Below are 23166 nucleotides of genomic sequence, written 5' to 3' on the forward strand. Positions count from 1 at the left end.
CTTATTTCTGACTCACTGAATCACCACAGGCTCTTTGGCTGGCTCTGAGACTCTGTTCATCCTGTAAAACTGGCAACTACCTAACAACATAGCTGTTGGCACTAAATGAAATTTTACACTGCAAAAATGAAATGAATGCACATAAACCATTGAGTTCAAAGCCTGAGACCTTGTGAAACTCACAAAGCACTGTTCCTATCACTCTGTTTCTCTTCATGCTGGATGGCTTTTAACCGCATGGCCACACTTCCTCATTTCTGATTCTGTCAGCCCATCTGCAGGCCTTAAATATACCCAGAGGTGCAGAGCAGATGCTGACAATGTCCCAGCCCGTTTAGATCAATTTTGCTTTCTATCATCTGCATCTTCTAACCTGTCAAAAGTGCACATGTGTGTCCATGAGTGAGTGTCTCACTCATATGTGTATACAGACATAGTTCCATACTCTTCTGGGTGGAAAGTAACAAAGGAAGGTGAGAGACCTCAGGCCATCGAGACACAGAAGACTCATTCATAACCCTCCAGAGTGATATACACTACTGGAGCTCCCATATTTGGGCAATTCAGAAACCCAACACAGAAAGGGAGATAGGCAAATCAAAGAAAATAAAAGGGTAAAGACCAGGGCGCCTGGGTGGCTCAGTGGGTTAGAGCTTCTGCCTTCAGCTCAGGTCATGATCCCAGGGTCCTGGGATTGAGCCCCACATTGGGCTCTCTGCTCATCAGGAAGCCTGCTTCCTCCTCTCTCTCTCTCTCCCCCCCCCACTCTGCCGCTCAGGTGAAGCCTCCCACAGGGCATCTCCACCAGGGAACAAGAGAGCCGAGAGCCTACCTCCTCGTTTATCACCTCCCAGCCCAGGCCCAGCCCACGATGGCTTAGCACACACCCGCCAGGAGGGAGAGAGAGGAAGAGGAGGAACAGAAGAGGCGGCTCTCGCAGAGCCAGACCTCCCAGGGGCAGGGCAGCACGCGGGAGTCCCAGCCATCCCCCCAAGGTCCCAGCAGGGATTCCCTCGCCTGGGCAGGGGCGGAGGTGGCACTGCCTCCCTCACTTCGGTGGCCGCCCCGTGTAATTTGACACTTGGATCTCCAGGACGACCAACAACAGAAAAGCTGAGGCCGAGACAGCAGCGGGCTGTCACCAGCCAGAGTTCCACACGCTCTGAGGAAGGCACCCAGCAGCGGGTCAGGAAAGAGGCATTCGAGAAGGAAGGAAGAGGTGGTGGCTGGGCTGAGGACAGGCCCAGGAGGCTGCTGGGCTCCCCGGGATCTGAGCTCCTAGGTGAGTGGTGCCAGCCACGGATGAGAGGGGTGGGGGGTGCGGGGCAGCAGGGTCTCCTGAGAGCCACCGTCTACCTCGAACAGAGAGGCTCACGGGGGTGCAACATGGTCACGGTCTCCAGACAGCCTGTTTAAACGTGGGCTCTCCCTGCTACTGCTGGGAGCCCGGCACCGCAGGGACACGGGCCGAGGCTGCAGCTCTCTGCTCCAAGTGCTTTCCTCCCTGCTTGCTAAGCAGGCAGCGGGGCCCCGAGTGCCTGCTTACTCGGCAAGTTAGTTTAAGCCTGTTCTATTCAGGGGGCTTAAACTGGGGATTTGACTGTCCTGGCTCGGGAGAGGACAGCTGCCTGCCCACTGAGCCTCCCTTTTCCCCAGAATCAATGCAGAGCCCTGGGTGTGCCTGCTTTCTCCCGGGGGAGGTGGCTCGGGGCAGAGTCTGCCCCGCCAGTTCGTGCCCCCCAGGATGTGGTGGGACCTGCAGCAGCTCTGCCCATCTGTGTCCTGCATCAGCGTGGCAGCCGCCACCTCTTGTGAGGGGCTTGGCCTGCTCACTGCCAGGTGTTCTCAGCTCAGAGTTAAACCCAGGTACTCCTCCCTGGGCCCAACTGGAATCCCGTGAGCTCCCAAACCTTCATGAATGCTGCTCCGGAAGCACGAGGGCCTGACTCTAAACCCAGGGTGGGTGGGAAGAGGGCAATGGTGGTGAGGCCGGTGGAGGACCCGCCTGGCATTTGGCCCTCTGCCGTGTCACTGGAATGCTGAGCCCAAAATGGCTCTTTGAGCAGCACCAGGAGCAGCCCCCTTGGGCAGGGCCCCATGAACCGAGGCTGCCTGTTCTTCCGGCCTCCCTGTCCCCACACTAGGGTTAAAGTCTCTCTTCCCCGCCCCCCAGATGTTTCCCCCAAAGCAAACAGGCTAGTATCTACTTAGAAAGAAAAACAACAATCCAGGGAAAAGTGAAAATCAAGGATCAGTCCAAGTGTTCTTGGCTCTTCAGGGGCTGTGGGACTTGGCCTGGGTTGGTGGCTGGGGAGACTGAAAGCCCCGCACCGATGAGCCAGGCATGGCAGAGAGGGGCCAAGTGCTGGTTCTGTGCTGGAGGCAGCGGGCAGGGCTGGGAAAGGGGAGGGCGCGGTGGTGAGCCTGGGGCTACCCCTGCCGGCTCAGATCTGTAAGGCAGGTGGGTGGGGAGCAGAGTCCCTGCAGCCACAGGACATGGGGGTCGGGGTCCCCTGCACACAGGCGCTGAGCTGGAATAGGGGGGTGATACCTAGCTCCTTGGTCTGGGGGTACCACCACCAGCAGCAGGAAAGCCTCCTCTAGTCCTGGAAAACCCACGAGGTTAGGGAAGCAGGACTGCTCTGGGTTCAAATGTCTACTCCCCACAGCAACCTGGAACCAAGGCAGAAAAGGGCATCGTCTGAAGGCTTGACGCAGTGCCCGGTGGACACCTCCGCCTTAGTGGTCAGGCCTCTGGACCCTGCAAATCTGCCACAACCATGGGTTTGCCTCCTCAGGGCTGTTTCCCAAACAAGACAGGGCCCGGCGGGGCAAGAGTGGCTACAAGCCACATGACAAAATGATGGGGCCGGGGGCTGTCAGTGCGCCACTTATCAGTCACGCCCAGGCCGGTCTGCTGCCTGCTCTCCTCCACAAAGGGCCTCTGGGGTCAGAGTATCGGTTTTGCCAGGAGGAAGCAGGGAAGCTTCAGTACCCAGTGGCAGCTGTCAAGCCCGCAGGACGCCTGCCTGCTCTGTCACAAGGTCCTCTGTGCCGGAAGATGCCACACAAAGGAACGTTTCCTGGTCCCTCCGGCTCTGCCAGCCTTCACCTCTGCCCGGCTCACTTCTCCCTCCATGTGCTGCCGCTGCAGCCACGGCGCACCCTCCACGGGCTCCAAGAAGGGCCACGCAGGCAGCCAAGGCTGCTCTCCCTTCCTGGGGCCGCCGGAACCGCTTGCTCGGGCTGCCTCCGACCAAGGCACTTCGGAGCACAGGGCTGGGACGTACTCGGATTTCCCCGGTTCGTTGGCAGGAAGCAGTTTGGGAAGGAGAGTGGGTGACCTTCCTATCTTCTCGAGACAGACCAGAAAGACACACGCGACCATCGGTACCCGCTTGGGCTTTCCTGTCTTCCTCCCTCCAAGCCTGTGAAAGTAAAAGGGACAAGCAGCAGCCAGCCTCAGAGCACCCACGCTCCCCACGTCGCAGCAGGGAACACTACAGACCGGGACGCCCTACAGAGCAACGGCCGGGGAACAGACGGCATGGCCACCTGACGACGGCTGGTTATACTGGGCACCAGGCATGAGGCAGGCCCCAGCCTCGCTTTAAACAGCCCACTGGGAAGAGCGCCTGTGCCCGGCTGGAATGTGCCTCCTCCCTCTTAGGAGAACAAGGTCCCTCCAGCTCCCACGGTCCCCACTAAGGTTTATTCTGCTCGAGGCCAGGGTGGAAATGGCAGAACGTCAACTGAAAAAAAAAAAGGGGGGGGTTCCCTGTCAGCCCTTGGGGCAGAACCTCAGGTGTCCAGTGGCCCCGTTCCCGATCACAGCCCAGACAGAATCAGGGAGCAGCCCGGGGCGAGACCCTAGGGGCTGGTACAGCTTGTTAACTCAGCTCATCAGAGGCCCTGGGCACAAAGGCACAATGCCATCCACGGCCACAGATACGGCCTCCCCCGGGTGTGGACCGGCCTTCCTCCCGGAGCGGGGCGCAGGTCCCCTGGGTCGGACGCTGCAGCATCCTGATGTCACAATGCTTGGAAGATGGCTGACTTCAGAGCTGAAGCTTCTGACCAACGAAGCCCACCTTTCTGCACAGCAGAGTAGCCTTGGCCCAACCTGGGTCCTCCCTGCTCTGGAGATCACAGCCCTCAGACTGGCGGGTCTCCACGTTCCATCTTGCTCACAAGCGGAGGCTTCCCCCTCCACAACCCCACCCCAGGTCTTTGGACCTGGAAACTCGAGTGAAAGCGCCGCCCTGGCCCAGCTGGCCTTCGCCCACTTCCTTTTTCAAGGAGTCTCTGATGGCTACATTAGGCAATGCAGGCACAGGGCCAATCAGGCTGAAGGAACCAAACCAAGGGGGGAGGAGACATGGTGCCCAAGTCCTGAGCCCTGTGCGAAGTCCCCCCGCCGCCCCGGGGCTTTGCTGGGCACCTCCGTTCCCTCCTCCAGGAATGAGACCAGCAGGCGGGCTGCTGCACTCCTGGGAACACAGGAACTGGGGATATCCAGAGAGGCCCCAGAATGAGGAGACCACCCTCCTGGTGCAAACCCACTTCCCTGGTCAGAGCAGGAGGGGCTGGGGCTTGTTCACTGTGACCAGAGGAGAGGGGCCCTATGCTTGGGGAGGAGTTTGGTGAACCAGAGGCAGACAGACAAGATCTGGCCTTTTGATGACGAGTCCCCTGTGGTTCTCAAAGAACAGGTGTGGCCCCAGCCTGGGGGTGAGGTGCCTGGATGAATGCAGTGCTCCAGACTCAGGAGTGCGGAATGGCGCTGGTCACGCAGGGCACACCTACTTCCAAAAGGCTCTGGGGCCCTGGTCTTTGCACCGGGCCTAGTGCATGGGCAGTGCCCTCAGCAGGCCGCATTGGGAGCTGACTTAACCTGCCAGCCAGAGGGCAGGCCGCCTAGGAAAGGCTTCCACGAGAGCCAGCATGGGGTAATAGAGGGCCCAGGCTCCCCTTCCCGCTGCGTAACCACAGAGGAACCACTTACTATCCCAGCTGTTCCCCGTAGAGCAAGGGAAGCAGGGCTAGATGACCTGTGGCATTCTGGGATCCCGTGCCCTTTAGGACACTTGGAAACTGGGATCTTGATCTCCTTTGCAGAAACATGCTGACCCTGGGGTGGGGCATGAGAGAAGACAGGAGGATCTAACTCCAGGAGCCTCCCACTTCCAATAGGAAACCCGTGACCCCTCGGCTGCCCGCTACCCTCAACGTCACTTACACCACAGCTCCTGGCTCCAGCCCACCACCTGCCTTCACCTCCCACAGCAGACATCCTGGGAATGCAGGACACAGATGAAGGTCCCCAGATAGATACCCTATCTGACAGGATACAAGGGGGTACGACTGCCCCCAAAGGCTTCCTCGATGCTCCTATGGTGGCCAAACCCCCTACCCGAGGGGAATCACATGTGTGGGGCCCCCATGTGTGCCAGGACCTGCGCTGGCCGCTGCTGTGCTCCCAGGAATCAATCTAACAGCCTCGAAAGATGGGCATCTCCTCTCACATAAAATGAGGAAAAGAAACAGACTCAGAGAGACAGAGACGCATCCATGTTACGGAAGCAGGAAGGAGTCAGATGGCATCAAAACAACGTTCCCTATGGGGCAGCTGACCAAATGAGGACAGTTACCCTGTGGAAGAGGGGACATGGGAGACACCCGCCAGCTGCCGTCCAGGTCCCGAAGGCCCACGAGGCAGAAGAGGGGTACAAGTGTCCTATGTGACCACAGGCGGGACCAGCAAGGTCAGGAGGAGGTCCCAACTTCCAATGATCAGCACTGTTCCAAGAGGGAAGAGGGCAGGCTGTCGTAGCAGGTGGGACCCCCCCCGCCCCATCTCACCGAGAGGGGCTCAGGTGAAGGCTGCAGGCCAGAAGGAGTGCACGGGGCCAGGAACAAGGTAGAGAGTTCAAGCAGAAGACCTTCAAGGCAGTTCTAAGACGGCTCTACTGTGACGGAAGTCCCAGCAGTGACCAGCTTCCAAGACTGCAGCCATCTCGGGAGAACCACCTGACCATAGCCCAGGACAAGGCAACAGTAATTAGATCCTCAGGTCTGGCATGAGCCCCTGACACCTGTTACCCTCTCTTGGATCAGAGCCGCCTTAGGTGAACAAGTTCAGGCTGGGTTGGCACAGGCTGTCCCTGGTCCATCTCTGAAGAGCTACTGGGTCCCTCATGTCCACTGAAGGGGAAAGACACTGAGGTAGAGTGCGCTCCCACTCAGGCTCAGCCTGGACCTTGCCCTGCACCCTGCCGGGCACCCTTAGGAAAGGCTCTCAGTTAGGGGGCCAGAGGGCTGAGTTGCCACATACCTGGGGCAGGGGTAAGGGCAGAGGGGACTCTCCTGGTTTAAGCCAGCAGGGGAGGGGCTGGTAAACCAGCACTGGGATGCCTGATCCCATCCTGAGAGGACCTCCTTGGGTAAACCTGCGAGGACACAGTGCCATCTCTTCCTCCTCAAAGAACACCTATGAGTAAAGAAACTGGGCTGGTGGGAGGGGCAGGGGGCCCCAAAGGGACTCGGACCATCTCCCCGTTAGCTCTGACCTCGAGCTGACCCTAGCTAGAAGCCCCCATGTGCCTGCTCCACATATGACAGGACCAAGAGCTCCAGGCTGGAGTCCCAAAGCCCAGTCTCCCCGCTGAGAACCCAGGCAAGGCGCCTGAAGTCCTGAAGGACGCAGGGGTCACCGGGGAGCCACGCCAGCCCGAGCCTCCCCCACCCAGCAAAACCAGGAGTGTGGTGCCTGAGACAAAGGAATGTAACCATGAAGTCACCCCACCTCGAAGTCGGGAACCCTGGCCAACCGCGGCAAGCTGACAGACTGCTCCTGTGCCCGGCTGAGCCCGGAAGCCCCCGCGGCGGGGCCTCAGGCTGCCATCACCAGCGTCTCCCACCACAGGTGGTATCAGCGGGGTGGGGGCTGAGGGCCACGGCTGGGTGCTGGGCGGAGGGCCCCAAAGGCTCCCTCCCTGCTCATGAGCCACAGGGGTGCAGGGGTGAGACCTGACTAACTCGTTCTGCGGGCTGCAGGTGGGTGGGGACTCACTGCTCAGCACGCCGGCCAGGCACCCGCAGGAGGCCGGCGCACCATGGCAGTTGCCAGCTTCGTGCAGGAGATGCGCTCCATGGGTGAGAGGCTACTGCTCAAGCTACAGAGGCTACCCCAGGCCGAGCCCGTGGAGATCGTGGCCTTCTCGGTCATCCTCCTTTTCACAGGTAAGCTGGGGCTCTCGCTTTCTCCCCAGTATCCCCGGCTGTTCCTGGCATCCGGGTGAGACCTTGGTGCTGGCCAGAGAGCTGGCTAGGTGTCCCCCAGACAGAGGAGGAGAAGCGGATGTCCTTGGGGGAGAGCCAAGGGACTGCCCTAATCCTCGGCAAGCTGCTTCGGCGATGGGGTGGTGCTGGAACCTGGGCCCAGAGGCAGCCCTGCATCGCGACGCGGGATGGAGGGAGCGAAGCTGTGGGCAGCAGAGGCGGCACGATAGGGAGGTCGGGCCCAGTGGCTGGCAAGGGGACCCCCGACACCTCTCACCAGACTATCTTTGGGCAAAGAGCCGGCCACCTCCGGAGGGGTTTCTTTGGAAGTCGGGTGTGTGTTCTCTCTCTCTGAGAGCCCTCTGCTTCTGTCTCCTCCTCCCAGCTACCGTGCTGCTGCTGCTGCTGCCAGCCTGCTGCTGCTGCTGCTGCCCTGAGCGCAGAGGCAGGAAGGTCCAAGTGCGGCCCATGACCCCACCGTAAGAGACGAAGATGAGGACGAGACGCTGGAGAGGAGGCTGCCGAAGCCACAATCCCAGGTGCCACCTGGCCCTGTGGCCCGCAGGGCACCAGACCGCAATCCCGTGGCCCCAGCTCCGGCCCTGCCCAGGAACCCGCCACCTGCAGCCTCATCAAGGAAACAAGCGCTGGTACAGCCCCCAAACTCTGACCTGCCGGTGAATCCTGGGGCGCCGAGGACGAGTCAACTGTTTCAAACACTGAGTAAACGTGAACTGGAACTTTCCCAATCTGCACCTTTTAACAAAACACAGAAGCAGGGTCCCCATACTCGGACAGAGAACAGCCCGCACCTGTGGGGAGCTGGCCCTCGGGGCCTCCACGCCAAAGAGAGGCTTTGTGCATAGCTACTGGATCCCGAGCTTCCCACCAGAGGGGCGGCGTCAGTATTCTGCTCCGGTATTTGCCCGTTTCTCTCCCAGTAAAAGCTTTCTGGTTATGTGTTTCTGCGGCATCAGACTCCCTGGCCTGGGCACTGTGCTTCTGAAGGGCAATGCGCCAGGATCCCAGGGGTGTGGCCGGGGACTGTCCTTTCCGGGCCTCCGCACTCCCTGTGCCCGTGAAAGCTGGAAAAACACACAGGCAGGCAGGAATGCCACGCGAGAGGGAGCCAGGGGAAGGGCGAGGGTGAAAGTCCCGTCGGCACCAGCGCTGCTGAGCTCCGGCTCCAGATGCCCCCGCTGCCGTGACGGCATAGCGCCTGCCCGGGTGCTGGGCTCAGGAATGCCGCCCACGGCTTATGCCGCCCCACGGCTTCCGCCGCCAGTTACTGTAGCCTGCACACCCCACGCCAGTGGGCTCAGGCCACCGGGTCTTCCCACACTTCTGGAGTCAGAGAAAAGAGGTCAGGCCCCTACTGTGGTCCATAACCTGCATCCCGACCCCTCAGTCCTCCCCCCATCGTGTGCCGGGCTGTCCAGGTGCCAATCCTCATGCCGCCACTCCCCGGCTGCGTGAATGCCCGTTAGTGATTCGACCTCCCCACGCCACATTTCCTACCTTCAGAGACTCTGCTAACCCCGGCAGCTGCCCTCTGGGCTGAGCTCGTGAGGAGAAAGGAGATGACCTACAGCAAGCACTCGGAACAGTGCTGGGCATGTGGAGGGATGAGCCATCGTCACCATCTGCCCGCCCCTCTAAGCAAGAGCAACGTGGACCCGTTTTAAAGACTGGCCCCGCCACAATTTACCACCACCATCTCCCTCCCTTCAGTTTACTTTCTCTTCCACAGAACAGCCCAGGTAGAGCTACCAACCCAGGAATGAGGGTTGGGGGGAACCAAAAAGCTCTCCATGGTACCTCTCCCTCCATCCCCACTGGTCCCCCAGAGCCACTGGGGTGGAGCCCTGTCTACCTAGAAAACAGTGGATCAGGGACGCCAGGCCCTGCTCCCTGCTCCCCGCTCCCCTCCATCTCCGGCTGGCAGGCAGGTGTGAGAAACTCTGGCTGGTTTCACTTCCTGGTGTCCACTGACTTGTCTGACGGGTTTGGTTTAGGTTGAAGACCCAGAGAGGAAGTCCTTCCACACAAAAGAAAAAAAATTCAAGAACCAGGCGGTACCCATCCCACAAGAACAGGATTCAGAATAACAGTGGTAACGAGGAGGATGGTGAAGGCCTCGGGTGATGATCAGGTTGGCTAAACTTCCCTGAGGGCTTATGTGTGCTCGGCCACTGCCTAAAGCATTTTTTAAAAAAATGCATTTTATTTGAGAGAGAGAGGGAGAGCACAGAGAGTGAGAGTGAGAAGCAGTCTCCCCGCTGAGCAGAGAGCTTGATGTGAGGACCCCGAGATCATGACCTGTGCCGAAGGCAGATGCTTAACTGACGGAGCCACCCAGGCGCCCCAAGCCTAAAGCATTCTGATGCAGGTGATTCTGTGTGATCACAGCAGCCTCAGTGCCATGGGTACCATTATTATCCCTACTTAAGAGATGACAAAGTTGAGCCTTAGCGACATTAGGTCACTCTCCTAAATTCAACCAGCTAAAAATGGCAGAGTCAGCTGCTGGGCCCAGCCCACCCAACTGCAGAAGGAACTCGGGCTCACCACTGCTCACCACACCCAGGCCCTGAGGCCTCCCAGCTGCAGTATGGATGAGGCTCCCATCCCATTATCCTCCATCAACCAATCTTAGCTCCCACACCCCAAACTGTCTTAAAATCACCTCCCTCTGAGTGGGTGGAGCCCAAGAGGTAGAGCTAGGGTGGGGCCCAATTAGGTCTCCCTCCCAGAAGGAAAACAGGGCAGGTGGGAGGGCCCCAACAGCTGGAGGAGCCCCAGGAAGGACAACAGTGGGGCAGTCCAGTCCCCTTGTGACTCTCCCTTAAGCAAGTTCCCATCGGTACTGAAGAACGGCCCTTCCTGAGGCAGCAGAGGCTGCGCCTCCTTGCTAGCAGAGTCTGGCTCCGTGGTCTGGCTGCCAAGAGGTGGGGACCACGGGCCGTTTCTCTGGCATTCTCCTCCTCCTAACTGCGGAGCCCAAGTAAGATGCCATCCCGGCACTGCTGGGAAGGCTGACTCCTCCCCACTTGGCAGCAAACTGGCCCACGCTGAGCCTCCAAAGGCTCACCACTAAAGGCTCCCCACGGCGCTCCTGGGCGGGCTTTGGTCCCACTCAGCTCAAGTCAGGTTGGCTCCAGCACGAGGGCGGCCCCACACACTCCCAACACAGGGCTTCTCTGAAAGAGGCAGTTAGAGGAAGCAGCAAGACCCCCCATTGTGGGAAAGGACAAACAGAGGTGCAGCAACAGTGGCCACGGAAGCAGGCTGTCTGCGCCCCGAAGGACATCTGGCCATCACAGTCTCCATTCCTGCCACCAGGCCCCCTGGAACGAGCCACCCCCAAGTCTGCCTGTGCGCACCACTGCACGGACTTCCCAGACTCGTCAGGTCTCCCGACTCTGGCCTCATCTCCACAGGAGCCTCTCACTTCCTCCAAAGGTCCACACTTAAGATCCGTGCATTTTCCCAGCTATTACGACTTACCAAAAACCACCATAGAGCCACGGGCGCAAGAAATCTCATTAGCAAAACCTGGCAGAGAGCACATAAAACACTCTTTCTCCTAAATCTGTCTTCTTCTCAAGCATTAAGTTCAAGAGCAATCTACAGTAAAAATCTTCACGACATGGTTGCTCGTGGGTAACACAACTTCCAGACCAAAAAACTAAGAACAAAATAATTTTGTTCTCAAAAGTAGTTTCCTCACTGTCCTCAGGACCGGCTGCCTGCCATGAAACACTGTGCCCTAGTCCTTCCGTGGTCTTCATGCCTCAACCTAACCTCACGCCTTACCGGGGATCCCCTCAGCCCCCAGGCCAGGCTACACCACACACACCAACAGCATTCTCCACCTCTTCCCTTCATGTTCCCTTCATGAGAATCATTTCTGTAGAATTTTCTGGTCAGGGTCAGTAATTAATTTAAAAAGTCGGTTCAAGACCCTTTTGTGTACACGACCCAAAAGACTCCCCCCACATCTCATTTTAAATGGAAACACACACGTGCACAATTCCTTGGCCAGTCTTTCTGCGGTAGGGCCAAGGCCTTTCCTCCAAGTGTGGGGTTTGCTGGCCAGAGAGTTCCTACATTGGCTCTTTGCTAACTGTGGTAACTATAAAGCAGAACAAGAACTTAAAGACATCCACAAAGAAATCAACATGTGAAATCCTGGATTTTTGCAAAATGTTTCCAGTTGTCTTGCCACATCTGTTTTCAAAGACATACTGAGTGATTCCAAAGTCATTCCAAAGTAGTCACAGGTGCTTATAACAACTCCCCCCACCCGGCCCCTACCCCCTTGAGGGGCAGCACAGAGCGGCGCTTAGCCTGCAGCCGACCCCACAGCTGGGTTTAAACACGCCCCCAGGCTGCTTCTCAGCGGATGGCTTCACTCGGGTGCCTGCTCTCCAGCTGCAGAACTGGGGTTTCGGGGATTCCTGTTGCTCCACACTTTTATGTAACATTAAGTGCGATTATGTCATTACGATAACAAGGACAAGTGCCACAGACAGGTTTGGGAGCAAACAGCTGACCCCCGATAAGTATCCAGCTCCACCGACGGAGGAAGGAGACCACTGTGCTGGAGACCAGCCTGCTGGCTGGGAGCATTCAGCAGCCAAGGGCACGCGTCAGTAGGTTTTACGGAGGGAAACTCGAAACATCAGGTGAGCCCAGGACAGTTAAGGACTTCACTGAACTCGCTCATCATGCACCTCCTCCAACCCAGGCTGCACGTTAGCATTGCCCTGCCCGCTTTATAGAGCACGAGGCTCCTCTGACTGCTCAGGGACTGAGCTAAGTGATTCCAGGCAGGGCCCAGATGATTCTAATGAGCAGGGCTGAGGACCAGCACGACAGAGTGGAATTCCGGGTGGGCAGGGCCTGCCTCCCTTGGTTCACAATGGACATGAAGTACCTAGTGTGGTTCCTGGCCACACTGGGCACTTGAATCCTAACTTGTAAGGAATAAATGGTGGTCTCTAGGTTTCCATTTCTGCTTCCTCGCTGCCCTATCACACCAGTGGGTATGAACCGACCACGTGAAGCAGCTGAGAGGCCAGCAAAGGCACTGGGAGAAGGTAGCCTCCGCAGGACTCTGGGGCCTCAGTGGTGATAAACACCTCCACAAAGAAACTCGCTCAAGGAGGCGCCAGCCAGCCAGGGCTAGTTAACCATTCACCAGGCCCCCAACACCGCAGGAAGAGAGCAACCCAGGTGCGGCTCCAGCCCGGTGCTTCCTGCGCTCTGGCTGGGACCTCCCAGTCCACAGGCTGGCAGCCAGAGGAGAGGCAGGACCCAGCCACAGGCAAGGCGGACAGGTGGCCTGAGGCAAGGGTCCCGGATCCGTGTCCTTCCCCGCCTCACCCCAAGCCTGAGTTCTCTCGGCGAGGACGCCTGAGCAGCCCCCACAACGACATCACAAAAAGGACAGAACGCAGCTGCAGGGGTAAGTATGAAAGGCAGAAGGGGAAGGCAGTTGCTGGGCAACAGGTCCTAGCCCACCTTTGTCCGCTCCTGTGACAGCGGTGAGGTCCGGTCAGGGCCACTTGGCCATGCCAACACCTTTTCCTCCCAACGGCTGCAGCTTTGAGTCAGGGTGTGGCTCGGGCCCCCAAAGTGTGGGGCCTGCAGGATTACCCTGACCAGCCCGCCCGTAGGACTCGGGAGTGTTACCAGCAGAATCAGGTAGTGACTCCTTCCTTCTTGCTGCTACTCCCCTCAACTGGCCACCGGCCCGCACCCTGCCCGCCTGAGCTGCTTCAAGACTACCTCGTTGTTTCCAGCTGCCTCCCCGGGGAGCTACCTACCCAGGCCTCAGCTGGAGTCAGTCCACTCCTCGACTCCAATGCTTCACCTCAATGCAGTGGAGGCAGGGAAAACAGCAAGGATTTGTAGCGGTGTGTTTTAGATTCGAGCTGAGTCGATCTCAGGGATGGGACAGCTCCTGTTTACACCAGGGTGTCAAGCCCAAGGTCCCTGCAGAGGTGGGCCAGCTGCTCTGAGACTGCTCCAGAGGATCAAGTTGGGGGTGGACAGCAGCGCCTGCGACAGGGCCTTGGAGAGGCCCCGGCATTCAGGGCCTCCATCCCCTCTCTTCCAGGTTCACGTGGGCAAACTGACAAACCGGAAGCTCATGTGGAATGATGATTTCTGGCAGAATCCGTGGGACCAGGGGGGCCTGGCAGTGATCACCTTATTCATCACCGTAATCCTGTTTCTCATCGTGTTTGCCATCGTGTTTGGTTTGCTCCCTCCACTGGGGAAGGTCAGCCGCTGTGAAGAGTCATGACCTGACTTTCTGAGGGCCAAGAAGGGCCCCACCTGTCAACTCTCAAAACACCATGGACCTTTTCTTCAAAGCCCTTTTAAGAGTCTGCAAATTATACATACGTGTTAGTGTAATTAACTAATTAACAAATGTGATTATCTGATAAGTGCCTGTCTTCCCCGCTGAACCCACTCTCTGCTCACCACTGTAACCCCATTCCCAACGTGCCGGGCACACAGTCCATTTCAAACAATATTTGCTGGATGAATAAATGAATGAACGAATAAATGACCAAACAAATCAATAGTCAGGAGGGCTGTCGGCTCCCCCAGACCACAGTCCCCAAACAACAGCGCCCAGTACAGCTGTGGCCCAAACACTAGGCTGTTCTATCTCAGACAAGGTACAGAAGCCTCAAAGATGGAAGTTGTTTCAACCTAATGATAGTTCTTTTTAACGCTCAAAGATGGAGAGCACCGCCCCAGGGGTGAACAAATGCTTGTCACGGCCACGGCTCAGAGAACACAGCTGCACATGGAGGAGAGAGGAGCACCGCTGGATGCCCGGCCTTGACCTCATCCATACTGACCTGAGTGTCTCTGCCACTGGTCCCAGAGACGCCCAGGTATCCCTCACAGGGTCCCACAGCTCCCACACACCCCAGACCGCCCTACAACGCCATCTTTGTAGACGCGCCTGCCTCTGCCAAAGCCACCACACGGGCCTGGCCCTGGCTGCCAGGTGCCCTCCCTTAGCAAACAGCTGCTTCCACTATACCACAAACCAGGACTATTCTTAGAAAAAGAGCAAATATTTGGTGGGGAATAGGCGATAAACCATTTACGCCATAAAGAAACATTTCTTTTTTTACCCAAAGAGCAATTTCACATTCAGCCACAACAGCGGATTTTTCCACCCCAGGCAGTCCTGGAATCTAGAACCCTCAAATGTAGCACACGAGGTAGGAGAGATGAGGCTGCATGTGGCGCAGCAGGAGGCCCATTGATGCCGAGACCCCCAGAAGCACAGAGAGGCCCCAGCTCCTCAGCAGGACGCAGGAGAAATGAAGGCAGGGGCCCCTAGCAGGATCTGTCCTGTTGCTGGGTGGCCACAGCCCAGAGGGATATGGCAGAGCTAACCCTTTAGACGGTCCCCCGGGGCCTCAGACTCATCCCAGAAAAGAACCTGGCAGGGTTATTTCCAGCAGAAGGGACCCTGACAATTAGCAAGGACATGCGGCCCTCTCATTATCAGCCTTTTGCTCCAGGAGCCTGAGAGGGCCTAATTTAACAACGCCCAGTACTAGTGCCTGAAAAGGGCTCGGGTCAAGACGGCTCTGGGCAAGGGTGCCAAGCACCTCTGCTGGGCATGGCCGGGCCACACAGACCAGACCAGAGACTCAGTCTCAGAGGAGCCACCAAATCATCAGTGAGTAGGAGGGGGTGGGAATCAAAACACATGGCCCAAATAAGTACCTCAGTTTCTAGAGGAGCGCTCCAAACATCCGCTAGGTACCGGTCTGTCTACTTACTCTGCTCCAGACTTCAAAAATCCAATTGTGCAAAAACCAAGATGGTACGTGTATATGCAAGGCTCGTGTCACTAAAACTCGGGAGACCCAGGCTTGGCGGTGTCTGTCTACTGTGAGCTTGGTGACCGTGACCTCTCTGGGCATCAGCCTATTCATCTCTAAGTCTGAAGCAATCACTTCTGCCTCATCGACCTCACCCTGTTGTTCAGTGGGGTCTGGCCAAGGTGAGTTTTTTTAGACCAAAGGGCCACATGCATGCAAAATGCTCCCAGCTTGTCCAGAATCATCCAGGCTGTCCCTTGTGTCCTGAACCTGTCCTGCCACAACCCGCCTGCTACTGAGCAGCCATCAGGCTCTTTCAAGCCTCTGCCACCAGCACATACAGATGAAACAGAGAAGGAGATTCCAAGTGGGCGGGCTGGTGTTACACGAGAAAAGCTGACTTCTCTCCAAGCTTATTATTCACCCGCAAGAGATAAGGTAGATCACGCGGCTCTTTTTGAGTCCAGGATAAAAGTGATTCCTACTCAGCTGAAGCCAGTGGTCCGGCTCAGTGTCAAATGACGACCACAACGTGACTCTTGACAGGTCACCTATGGGACCAGCTACTCCAGAAGTGGGTGGAGTGGGGTAGATGGACAACCACCAAAATACTGAATGTCTTCACACTGCTAGTTTCTGGGGCCTTCCTGGCGAGGATACTGACGTCCAGGCTGCCTGATGGGAAACGCTCCACGCAGGAGCCTTTGGCAGGGAGCGCGCCCTGGTCGCCCAACAGCTATCCTACATCAGCTGGTTAACTGGCAGGTGCTGGCGGAGGAAAGACCTCACTAACACAGTGCTGCACGTGTGAAATAAGTCACTCACCCCAGTTCTTCACAGAAGGTCACCAGGGCATCAAAGGCCAGGATAGCAGCTTTATCAGACGCTTTGTTCCCTCTCTTTTCCTGGAGACAAGAAAAGCCCACTTAGCAAAAGTCTGGTATAGTTCAATTACCTTGCAGCCTAAACGATGATGAGGGACAAAAATACCAAATGACAGCAAGCAAGCCATTTATAAAATGGTGTCCCCAAACCATGCATCAGAATCACCTGGATAACTTTATTTTTTTACTTTTAAATTTTGTTTATTTTTTTGGTGGACAGGAAAGCAAGGTTTGTTGGGTGATAGCAAAATGATAGTACAAAGCTCCCAGGAAGGGCGGGGACCTGAAGGGGTTGCCTTATTTTATATTTTTAAAGATTTTTTTTTTTCCCAAGCAACATCCACACCCAACAAGGGGCTTGAACTCACAACCCCAAGCTCAAGGGATACCTGCTGTACTGACTGAGCCAGTCAGACATCCCCCACATGGATAACTTTCAAAAAGTGAGCTGGGGCCCATACCCAGACTACTGAATTGAACTTTCTAGAACAAGAGCTTTGGGGAGTTTATTTTCAAAAAGCTGCTCAGGTGATTCTCATGCCAAAACCCCAACATGGGGCTCAAACTTACAACCTTGAGATCAAGAGTCCTCCACCAACTAAGCCAGCCAGGTCCCCTAATATCATATGGCTAATTTAATAGTAAATATACGTGCCAGCGTCTTTAGATTTGCAGGAACACATGTACCTCTGTGTTTACAGGATACATACTACAATATGAGGAGTGATTTCTTCTGAGTGCTGGGATTATGCATTATTTGCCTTTTTGTACATGTCTTTGTCAAAGTTTCAAAAAATTGTGAAATATTTAAAAATACAGAAAAAGAAGAAACAACAAATGTTGGCGAGGATGTGGAGAAAGGGGAAGCCTCTTACAATGCTGGTGGGAATGCAAGCTGGTGCAGCCACTCTGGAAAACAGTGTGGAGGTTTCTCAAGACGTTAAAAAACAGCTACCCTACGACCCAGCAATTGCACTACTAGGTACTTACCCCAAAGATACAGATGCAGTGAAAAGAAGGGGCACATGTACCCCAATGTTCACAGCAACAATGTCCACAACAGCCAAACTATAGAAGGAGCTGAGATGCCCTTCAACAGATGAATAGATAAAGAAGATGTGGTCCACATACACAATGGAATATTACTCAGCCATCAACAAAGATGAATGCCCACCATTTACATTGGTGTGGATGAACTGGAGGGGATTATGCTAAGTGAATCAGTCAAGCAGAGAAAGACAATTACCATATGGTTTCACTCACATGTAAAACATAAGCAACAGAACAGAGGACCATAAGGGAAGGGAGGGAAATCTGAAGGAGGGAATCAGAGAGAGAGACGAACCATGAGAGCCTATGGACCCTGGGAAACAAACTGAGGGCTTCAGAGGTGGGGGGTGGGGAGTAACAGGGTGATGGGTATTAAGGAGGGCACGTGCTGGGATGAGCACTGGGTGTTATACATAACTGATGAATCACTGAGCACTACACCAAAAACTAATGCTGTACTATATGGTGGCTGAGCAAAATAAAAAATACAGAAAACAATACAGAAAAGGAATAAAAATATAACGGACACTGATACCTGAGATCTCATCTACTAACCTCCTGCTTCTGGAAGGTGAATGAATCAATCATCCCCAACTTCTAAATACACATAAATACACCTTCTCTCTCTCCCCTCATTCTGCCAATCTGTTTATATCACAATTTCTTCTGAAATTGTAATTCAGCTTATGGTGAGGAAACAGCAGCAACATCATTCACGGCTAAACCATGTGGCTACTTTTTTACATTTCTTATGATCACATATCCTTTCTTGTACAACTTTGTTCTCCCAAAATTAATAGCTTTTTTTTTTTTTTCACTTAAATTTTAGTGTATTTCAGGGGCGCCTGGGTGGCTTAGTGGGTTGAGCCTCTGCCTTCAGCTCAGGTCATGATCTCAGGGTCCTGGGATCGAGCCCCACATCGGGCTCTCTATTCTGTGGGGAGCCTGCTTCCTCCTCTCTCTGTCTCTGCTTCTCTGCCTACTTGTGATCTCTCTGTCAAATAAAAAAATAAAATCTTAAAAAAAAAATGTTAGTGTATTACTACTTCACCACCAAATGCTGTGATATAATGAAAAATTGATGTCAACAGGGGCCAAACATGGCAGGTTCCACTTATATTTTTAGAAACCTCCCCCTGGAGCCTTCTGTCCCCCTGGTTCAACTTGAACTGCCCCTCCCTGGGCCTGGCACACAACTGAGATGAACCTTCTATGGCGCCCAGGACATTCCTTTGCCTGACTCAGGTCAGATCTCTATCTTCCCCTTACTGATTACTACCTCCCTCATGGGGGACATACTTTAGTAGCTTCTCCACAGGAGGGAGTTTCTTGATATCTTGCGTCTGAAAATGTCTTTTTTTAAACCATAAAGTTTAATTATGTTCAGAAAAAAACTGAGTAAATAACTTTCTCTGAAAAACTGTACTGACTCTCTGTAGACTGAAATTATTTGGAGGGAGGGGGCTGGTAAGTTAAACTGCCCTATTTTTTTTTTTTTAAGATTTTATTTATTTATTTGACAGACAGAGATCACAAGTAGGCAGAGGCAGGCAGAGAGAGAAGGGGGGAAGCAGGCTCCCCACTGAGCAGAGAGCCCGATGCGGGGCTCGATCCCAGGACCCTGAGACCGTGACCTGAGCCGAAGGCAGAGGCTCAACCCCACTGAGCCACCCGGGTGCCCCAAACTGCCCTATTTTCTATTCTGAAAATCGTAAAACATGCCCCCTCCTGTGATTACAGAGACACACGTGCCCCAAATGGCTGAGAATCAATACGAGAAAGACAAAAGCTGCAAAGCTAAGAGCACGCAACAGGGTCTAAGAGAGTCTCAGAAATACCCCAGTGGTTGGAACGTCTGGCTGGAATCTGAACTTCTTTTGAGTCATCTCTGTCTTTTGCTCCATGTCTACGGAGGCACACGAACTGAAATTTCCCTTTCTGTCCAGACGCTTCTCTGCACAGCTCACCCACTTCCCGTAAGCCGGCCTCCCAACGCTGTCTGTGGCTCTCAGGAAATCTCCCCGGATGGTGCCCGTTGCTTCTCCATCAAAGCAAGCAAAAGCATTTCTGAGGACACCTTCCGATCTGTGTCACTTAGCTTTTCGCCAAACACAGTGAGAAACACGGTGAAATCTATGGGCCCGGAGGCTCATTCATCACAGAGCATCCAGATACACACCAGCTGGACTCCTCCCCGGGGAGGCAAGCATATCACGCAATCTTCCTTGTCAGTGAAACCCTCTCTGTTCTGACCCATCGTGCTGAAAGCCTCTTTGAATTCCTGACTCTGTGACCGGCCAAACAAGGGGAAAACACTGGATGTTGAGCACTGGGGATGCTTCTTGGTAGTCCTGATCTTTGCTCTTCACTGGACATGGCGATTAAACCCCTGCACAGCTGGGAGAACATGAGCACTTCGGTCTACCGCCCCGCCGCCGCCAGCAACACCCTTCCGCTCCCAGAGCCTGTAAAGACCAACACTTCCGACATCCAACCTCTGCTTAGCAAACCGGAAGCTGTAAATGTCTTTAAACCGCCTCAAACTTAACTGGCTGGCTGGGTTGGAAATTCTACGTTGGAAACGGTTTATCTAGAATTGGAAGGCACTGCTTTATTGTTTCTCCTTTCTGATATTATGACGGAGAAAACCGGTGCTATTCTGGCTCCCAGCACTCCACATACCACCCCTCTGGAGGCTCTGGATCTTCTCTGTCTCACGTGTCTTCCTGATAAGCCTAGCTCGAGCTCTTATAAACCACTGTGTAAGTTTTAAATATATATACTATACCTCATCACCTTACCAAAATCTGTTGTCTAATTTAGATTTCAGATAAAAGGGATCAGTTTAAAAAAAAAAGGTGCAGGGGAATCAGTTAATAGGTGCCCTTCATTCCTGGCAAATACCAGGTCCACACAAGGCCCCTTCCTTCCCCATCCCAACTTTTACTCACGTCCCCCACCCGTTCGAAAACACCATTAAGCATTTACTATATTCCGGGCACTGCTCTGGCCGTCACAGATCCATAAGAAACAAGAGGTCCCTGCTCTCATGGAACTTACATTTCAACAGAGCAGACAGGGAATAAGCAAACCTCTAATGTCACACATTAATAAACATGATTTCTTTTTCAAAAAGCAAGAGAAGAGCCCTCGGGCGCTCAGTTATGCCTACCAGCCCCATGGTGAGCACGTGCTGTAATTTTATCACTGCTCATGGCCAAGTGTTTAGTTGTTCCAGTGTCAGTCCCCGTGACCAATTTTACCACACAGGCCCTCCAGCACATGAGCTTTTATTCCAGGTGATTCGGTCCCAGAAATACAGTATCTGGGGCAAAGGGTACCTGTATATTAAAGCATAATGGAGGGAGCCTGGATGGCTCAGTAGGTTGAGCATCTGACTCTTGATCTCAGGGTCCTGGGATCAAGCCCTGCACTCAGCACACAGTCTCCTTATCCCTCTCTCTCTGCCCCTCCCCAAGCTCTCGCTCTCTCTTAAATATCTTTTTATTAAGATTTTTTAAATGTATTTATTTGACAGAGAGAGAGAGATGGTGAGAGAGGGAACACAAGCAGGGGGAGTGGGAGAGGGAGAAGCAGGGTTCCCACTAAGCAGGGAGCCCAATTCGGGGCTCGATCTCAAGACCCTGGGATCAGGACCTGAGCCGGAAGCAGACGCTTAATGACTGAACCACCCAGGCACCCCTCAGATATCTTAAAAAAAATAAAAATATAAAGCACAATAGATATTGCTAGAATGCTTCCCCGCAAAAAGACTGCAACTATTCCAGGCAAAGTGCAGGCCCTCTCCTGCGTGTGCTCACTAGCCACGAGTGTTAGAGCCCTTTGGTGCGTGTGTCATGTGAGTCATTCTGCTGTAATTTGCACTCACCTGATTACCACTGAATTTGAAAAGTCTTTGACGTGCCGTCTGAACGAGCTTTTCTGGGAACTTGCTTTCACGTACTTTGCTTTTTCCTGTCAGTTGTCGAAATCTCTCCATGTACCCTCAACTTCAACCTCTGGTTTGCCTTCTGCATAACCAGTTTTCCAGATTTGCTGTTTATATGCTGGCTTTGTTTATGGTATCTTTTGCTGCCTACATTCTTTTCATGGGTTCAGGATTTTAGAAGTTCAAGAACTTGGGGCTGCCACCCGAAGAGGAAACCATCTTTAAAAGGATTTTACAGGGGCGCCTGGGTGGCTCAGTGGGTTAAAGCTTCTGCTTTTGGTTCAGGTCATGATCCCAGGGTCCTGGCATCGAGCCCCACATCGGGCTCTCTGCTCAGCAGGGAGCCTGCTTCCCCCTCTCTCTCTCTGTCTGCCTCTCTGCCTACTTGTGATCTCTGTCAAATAAATAAATAAAATCTTTAAAAAAATAAAAAAATAAAAGGATTTTACACTACCTTGGAAGGAGCCCTCCACCCTATCCATATGACAGACGACAAACACCTGATTGGGTGACAGGCCCAGGGAGGATTAATCAGATTAAAACAGCCCAACAACAAGCCTATAAAAACCCCTAGATTTAGAAACTCCAGCGGCGACCCCCTCGGGTCCCCTCCCTCCCTGGGAGCTTTGTACTATCACTTTGCTATCACTCAATAAACCTTGCTTCGCTGCTCTCCTCCCCCCAAAAAAGTTCAAGAACTTTAATTCAAATACTCATTTTTTTAAAAAGATAGCTTTCGGGACGCCTGGGTGGCTCAGTTGGTTACGCAGCTGCCTTCGGCTCAGGTCATGATCCCAGGGTCCTGGGATGGAGTCCCACATCGGGCTCCTTGCTCGGCAGGGAGCCTGCTTCTCCCTCTGCCTCTGCCTGACACTCTGTCTGCCTGTGCTCCCACGCGCGCTCTCTCTAACAAATAAATAAAATCTTTAAAAAAAAAAAAAAAGATAGCTTTCTGAATTTCTGATTTGCATTACAAAACTATTTCAAGCCCTGGGTTATACACTGGAATCAAATGTCTTGCAAGACATTGTTTTTCACATGTAGGTCCTCGATCTGTCTTCTATATATAAAGCGCCAAATGGGGTACTTTCATCTTATTCCAGAAGGATGCCCGCGCCACCTCTCAGACACTCCCTTCATTTTCCATTAAATGGAAGGTTTGGCTTCATCCATATTAAACTCTCATATGATCTGGGCCTTATTTCTAATTCCCTTGTCTGGGCCACTGCTTATTGCTGTAGTACAAGGATTTGGGTACGGCAACACCCCAGCACATTCTGACACCGGGTTGAGCTCGTCCTCTTCACCATTCTTCCCGCTCAGACTTTTCCTGGCTGTTCTTGGGCACTTATTCTTTCACGTAAGTCCTAAGACTCCACTTCCTGGGAGAGGTCTTTTGGGATTTCAACCGGAACTTCATTTATATTAACTCTGAGGTGAACTGACAGTTTTATGTCTTCCCACTCAGTTTTTGTACCTACTCAGAGCTTGTTTTCTTTCCACAAGATATTAATTTTCTTGATCTAAATCAGTAGTTCTCATGCCTGGCTGCATGTTAAAACCAACTGGGGAGAATTTTTGGTTTTTTTACATCTCTTTAAAGGCAGTAACGTCTATGTCTAGATATTCTATAAGTTTTACTCTTAAGTATTTTTTTCATTTCCATTCCTAGGTATTCATGGTCATGTGGAGAAAAGTTAGGCTTTTTAAAATATTTCCCTTATAGGTGCCTGGGTGGCTCGGTCAGTTGGGTGTCTGCCTTCGGCTCGGGTCGTGGTCTCAGGGTCCTGGGATCGAGCCCCACATCGGGCTCTCTGCTCAGCAGGGAGCCTGCTTCCTCCCCCTCTCTCTGCCTGTCTTTCTGCCTACTTGTGATCTCTGTCTGTCAAATATATAAATAAAATATTTTAAAAAATAAAAATTAAAACTAAATAAAAAATAAAATATTTCCCTTATATTCAGCCACCTTACCAGGTTTTCTTATGAATGCCAACAGATTTCCAGTAGAGTCTGGGGTTTTCTGGGCAGACATTTGTTGACATTTCTACCTTGTTTTCTATTCTTTCTGTCCTTGTGGGTTTATATATTTTTTTGTCCTTTTAATGTCATTTTGGTAAAGATCAGATGTAAGTGCTTG

General features: G+C 53.6%; 2 protein-coding genes across 5 annotated transcripts in view; one reads left to right on the forward strand and one right to left on the reverse strand.

The window, feature by feature from the left end:
- Positions 1–23166, reverse strand: part of LOC111160317 (ATP-dependent DNA helicase Q5-like) — a 63866-nt gene that overhangs the window by 33161 nt on the left and 7539 nt on the right. For 3 of the 4 annotated variants that reach the window (XM_022523321.1, XM_022523322.1, XM_022523323.1), the window contains one exon: positions 15972–16051. In XM_022523321.1, coding sequence (XP_022379029.1) covers positions 15972–16051 — 80 coding nt within the window. Of the gene's footprint in view, positions 1–2871; positions 3429–15971; positions 16052–23166 lie in introns of those variants that run through there. The other variant, XM_022523324.1, reaches the window with a different exon arrangement.
- On the forward strand, positions 1124–7793 carry LOC111160318 (small integral membrane protein 5-like). The gene is made up of 3 exons (XM_022523325.1): positions 1124–1282; positions 7057–7242; positions 7667–7793. Exons 2-3 carry the CDS (start codon positions 7116–7118, stop codon positions 7762–7764), a joined length of 225 nt encoding a protein of 74 aa, XP_022379033.1. The 5' UTR covers positions 1124–1282; positions 7057–7115; the 3' UTR covers positions 7765–7793.

This window comes from Enhydra lutris, unplaced genomic scaffold, assembly GCF_002288905.1.
Source record: "Enhydra lutris kenyoni isolate GAN:26980312 unplaced genomic scaffold, ASM228890v2 scaffoldscaffold75, whole genome shotgun sequence".
NCBI classification, from domain to species: Eukaryota; Metazoa; Chordata; class Mammalia; order Carnivora; family Mustelidae; genus Enhydra; species Enhydra lutris.

Excerpts from the sequence above, each read along its gene's own strand:
- LOC111160318 (XM_022523325.1), top strand. The coding sequence starts at position 7,116 with ATGGCAGTTGCCAGCTTCGTGCAGGAGATGCGCTCCATGGGTGAGAGG. Across the intron at positions 7,243-7,666 it reads GGTCATCCTCCTTTTCACAG|CTACCGTGCTGCTGCTGCTG; the intron begins GTAAGCTGGGGC and ends TCCTCCTCCCAG.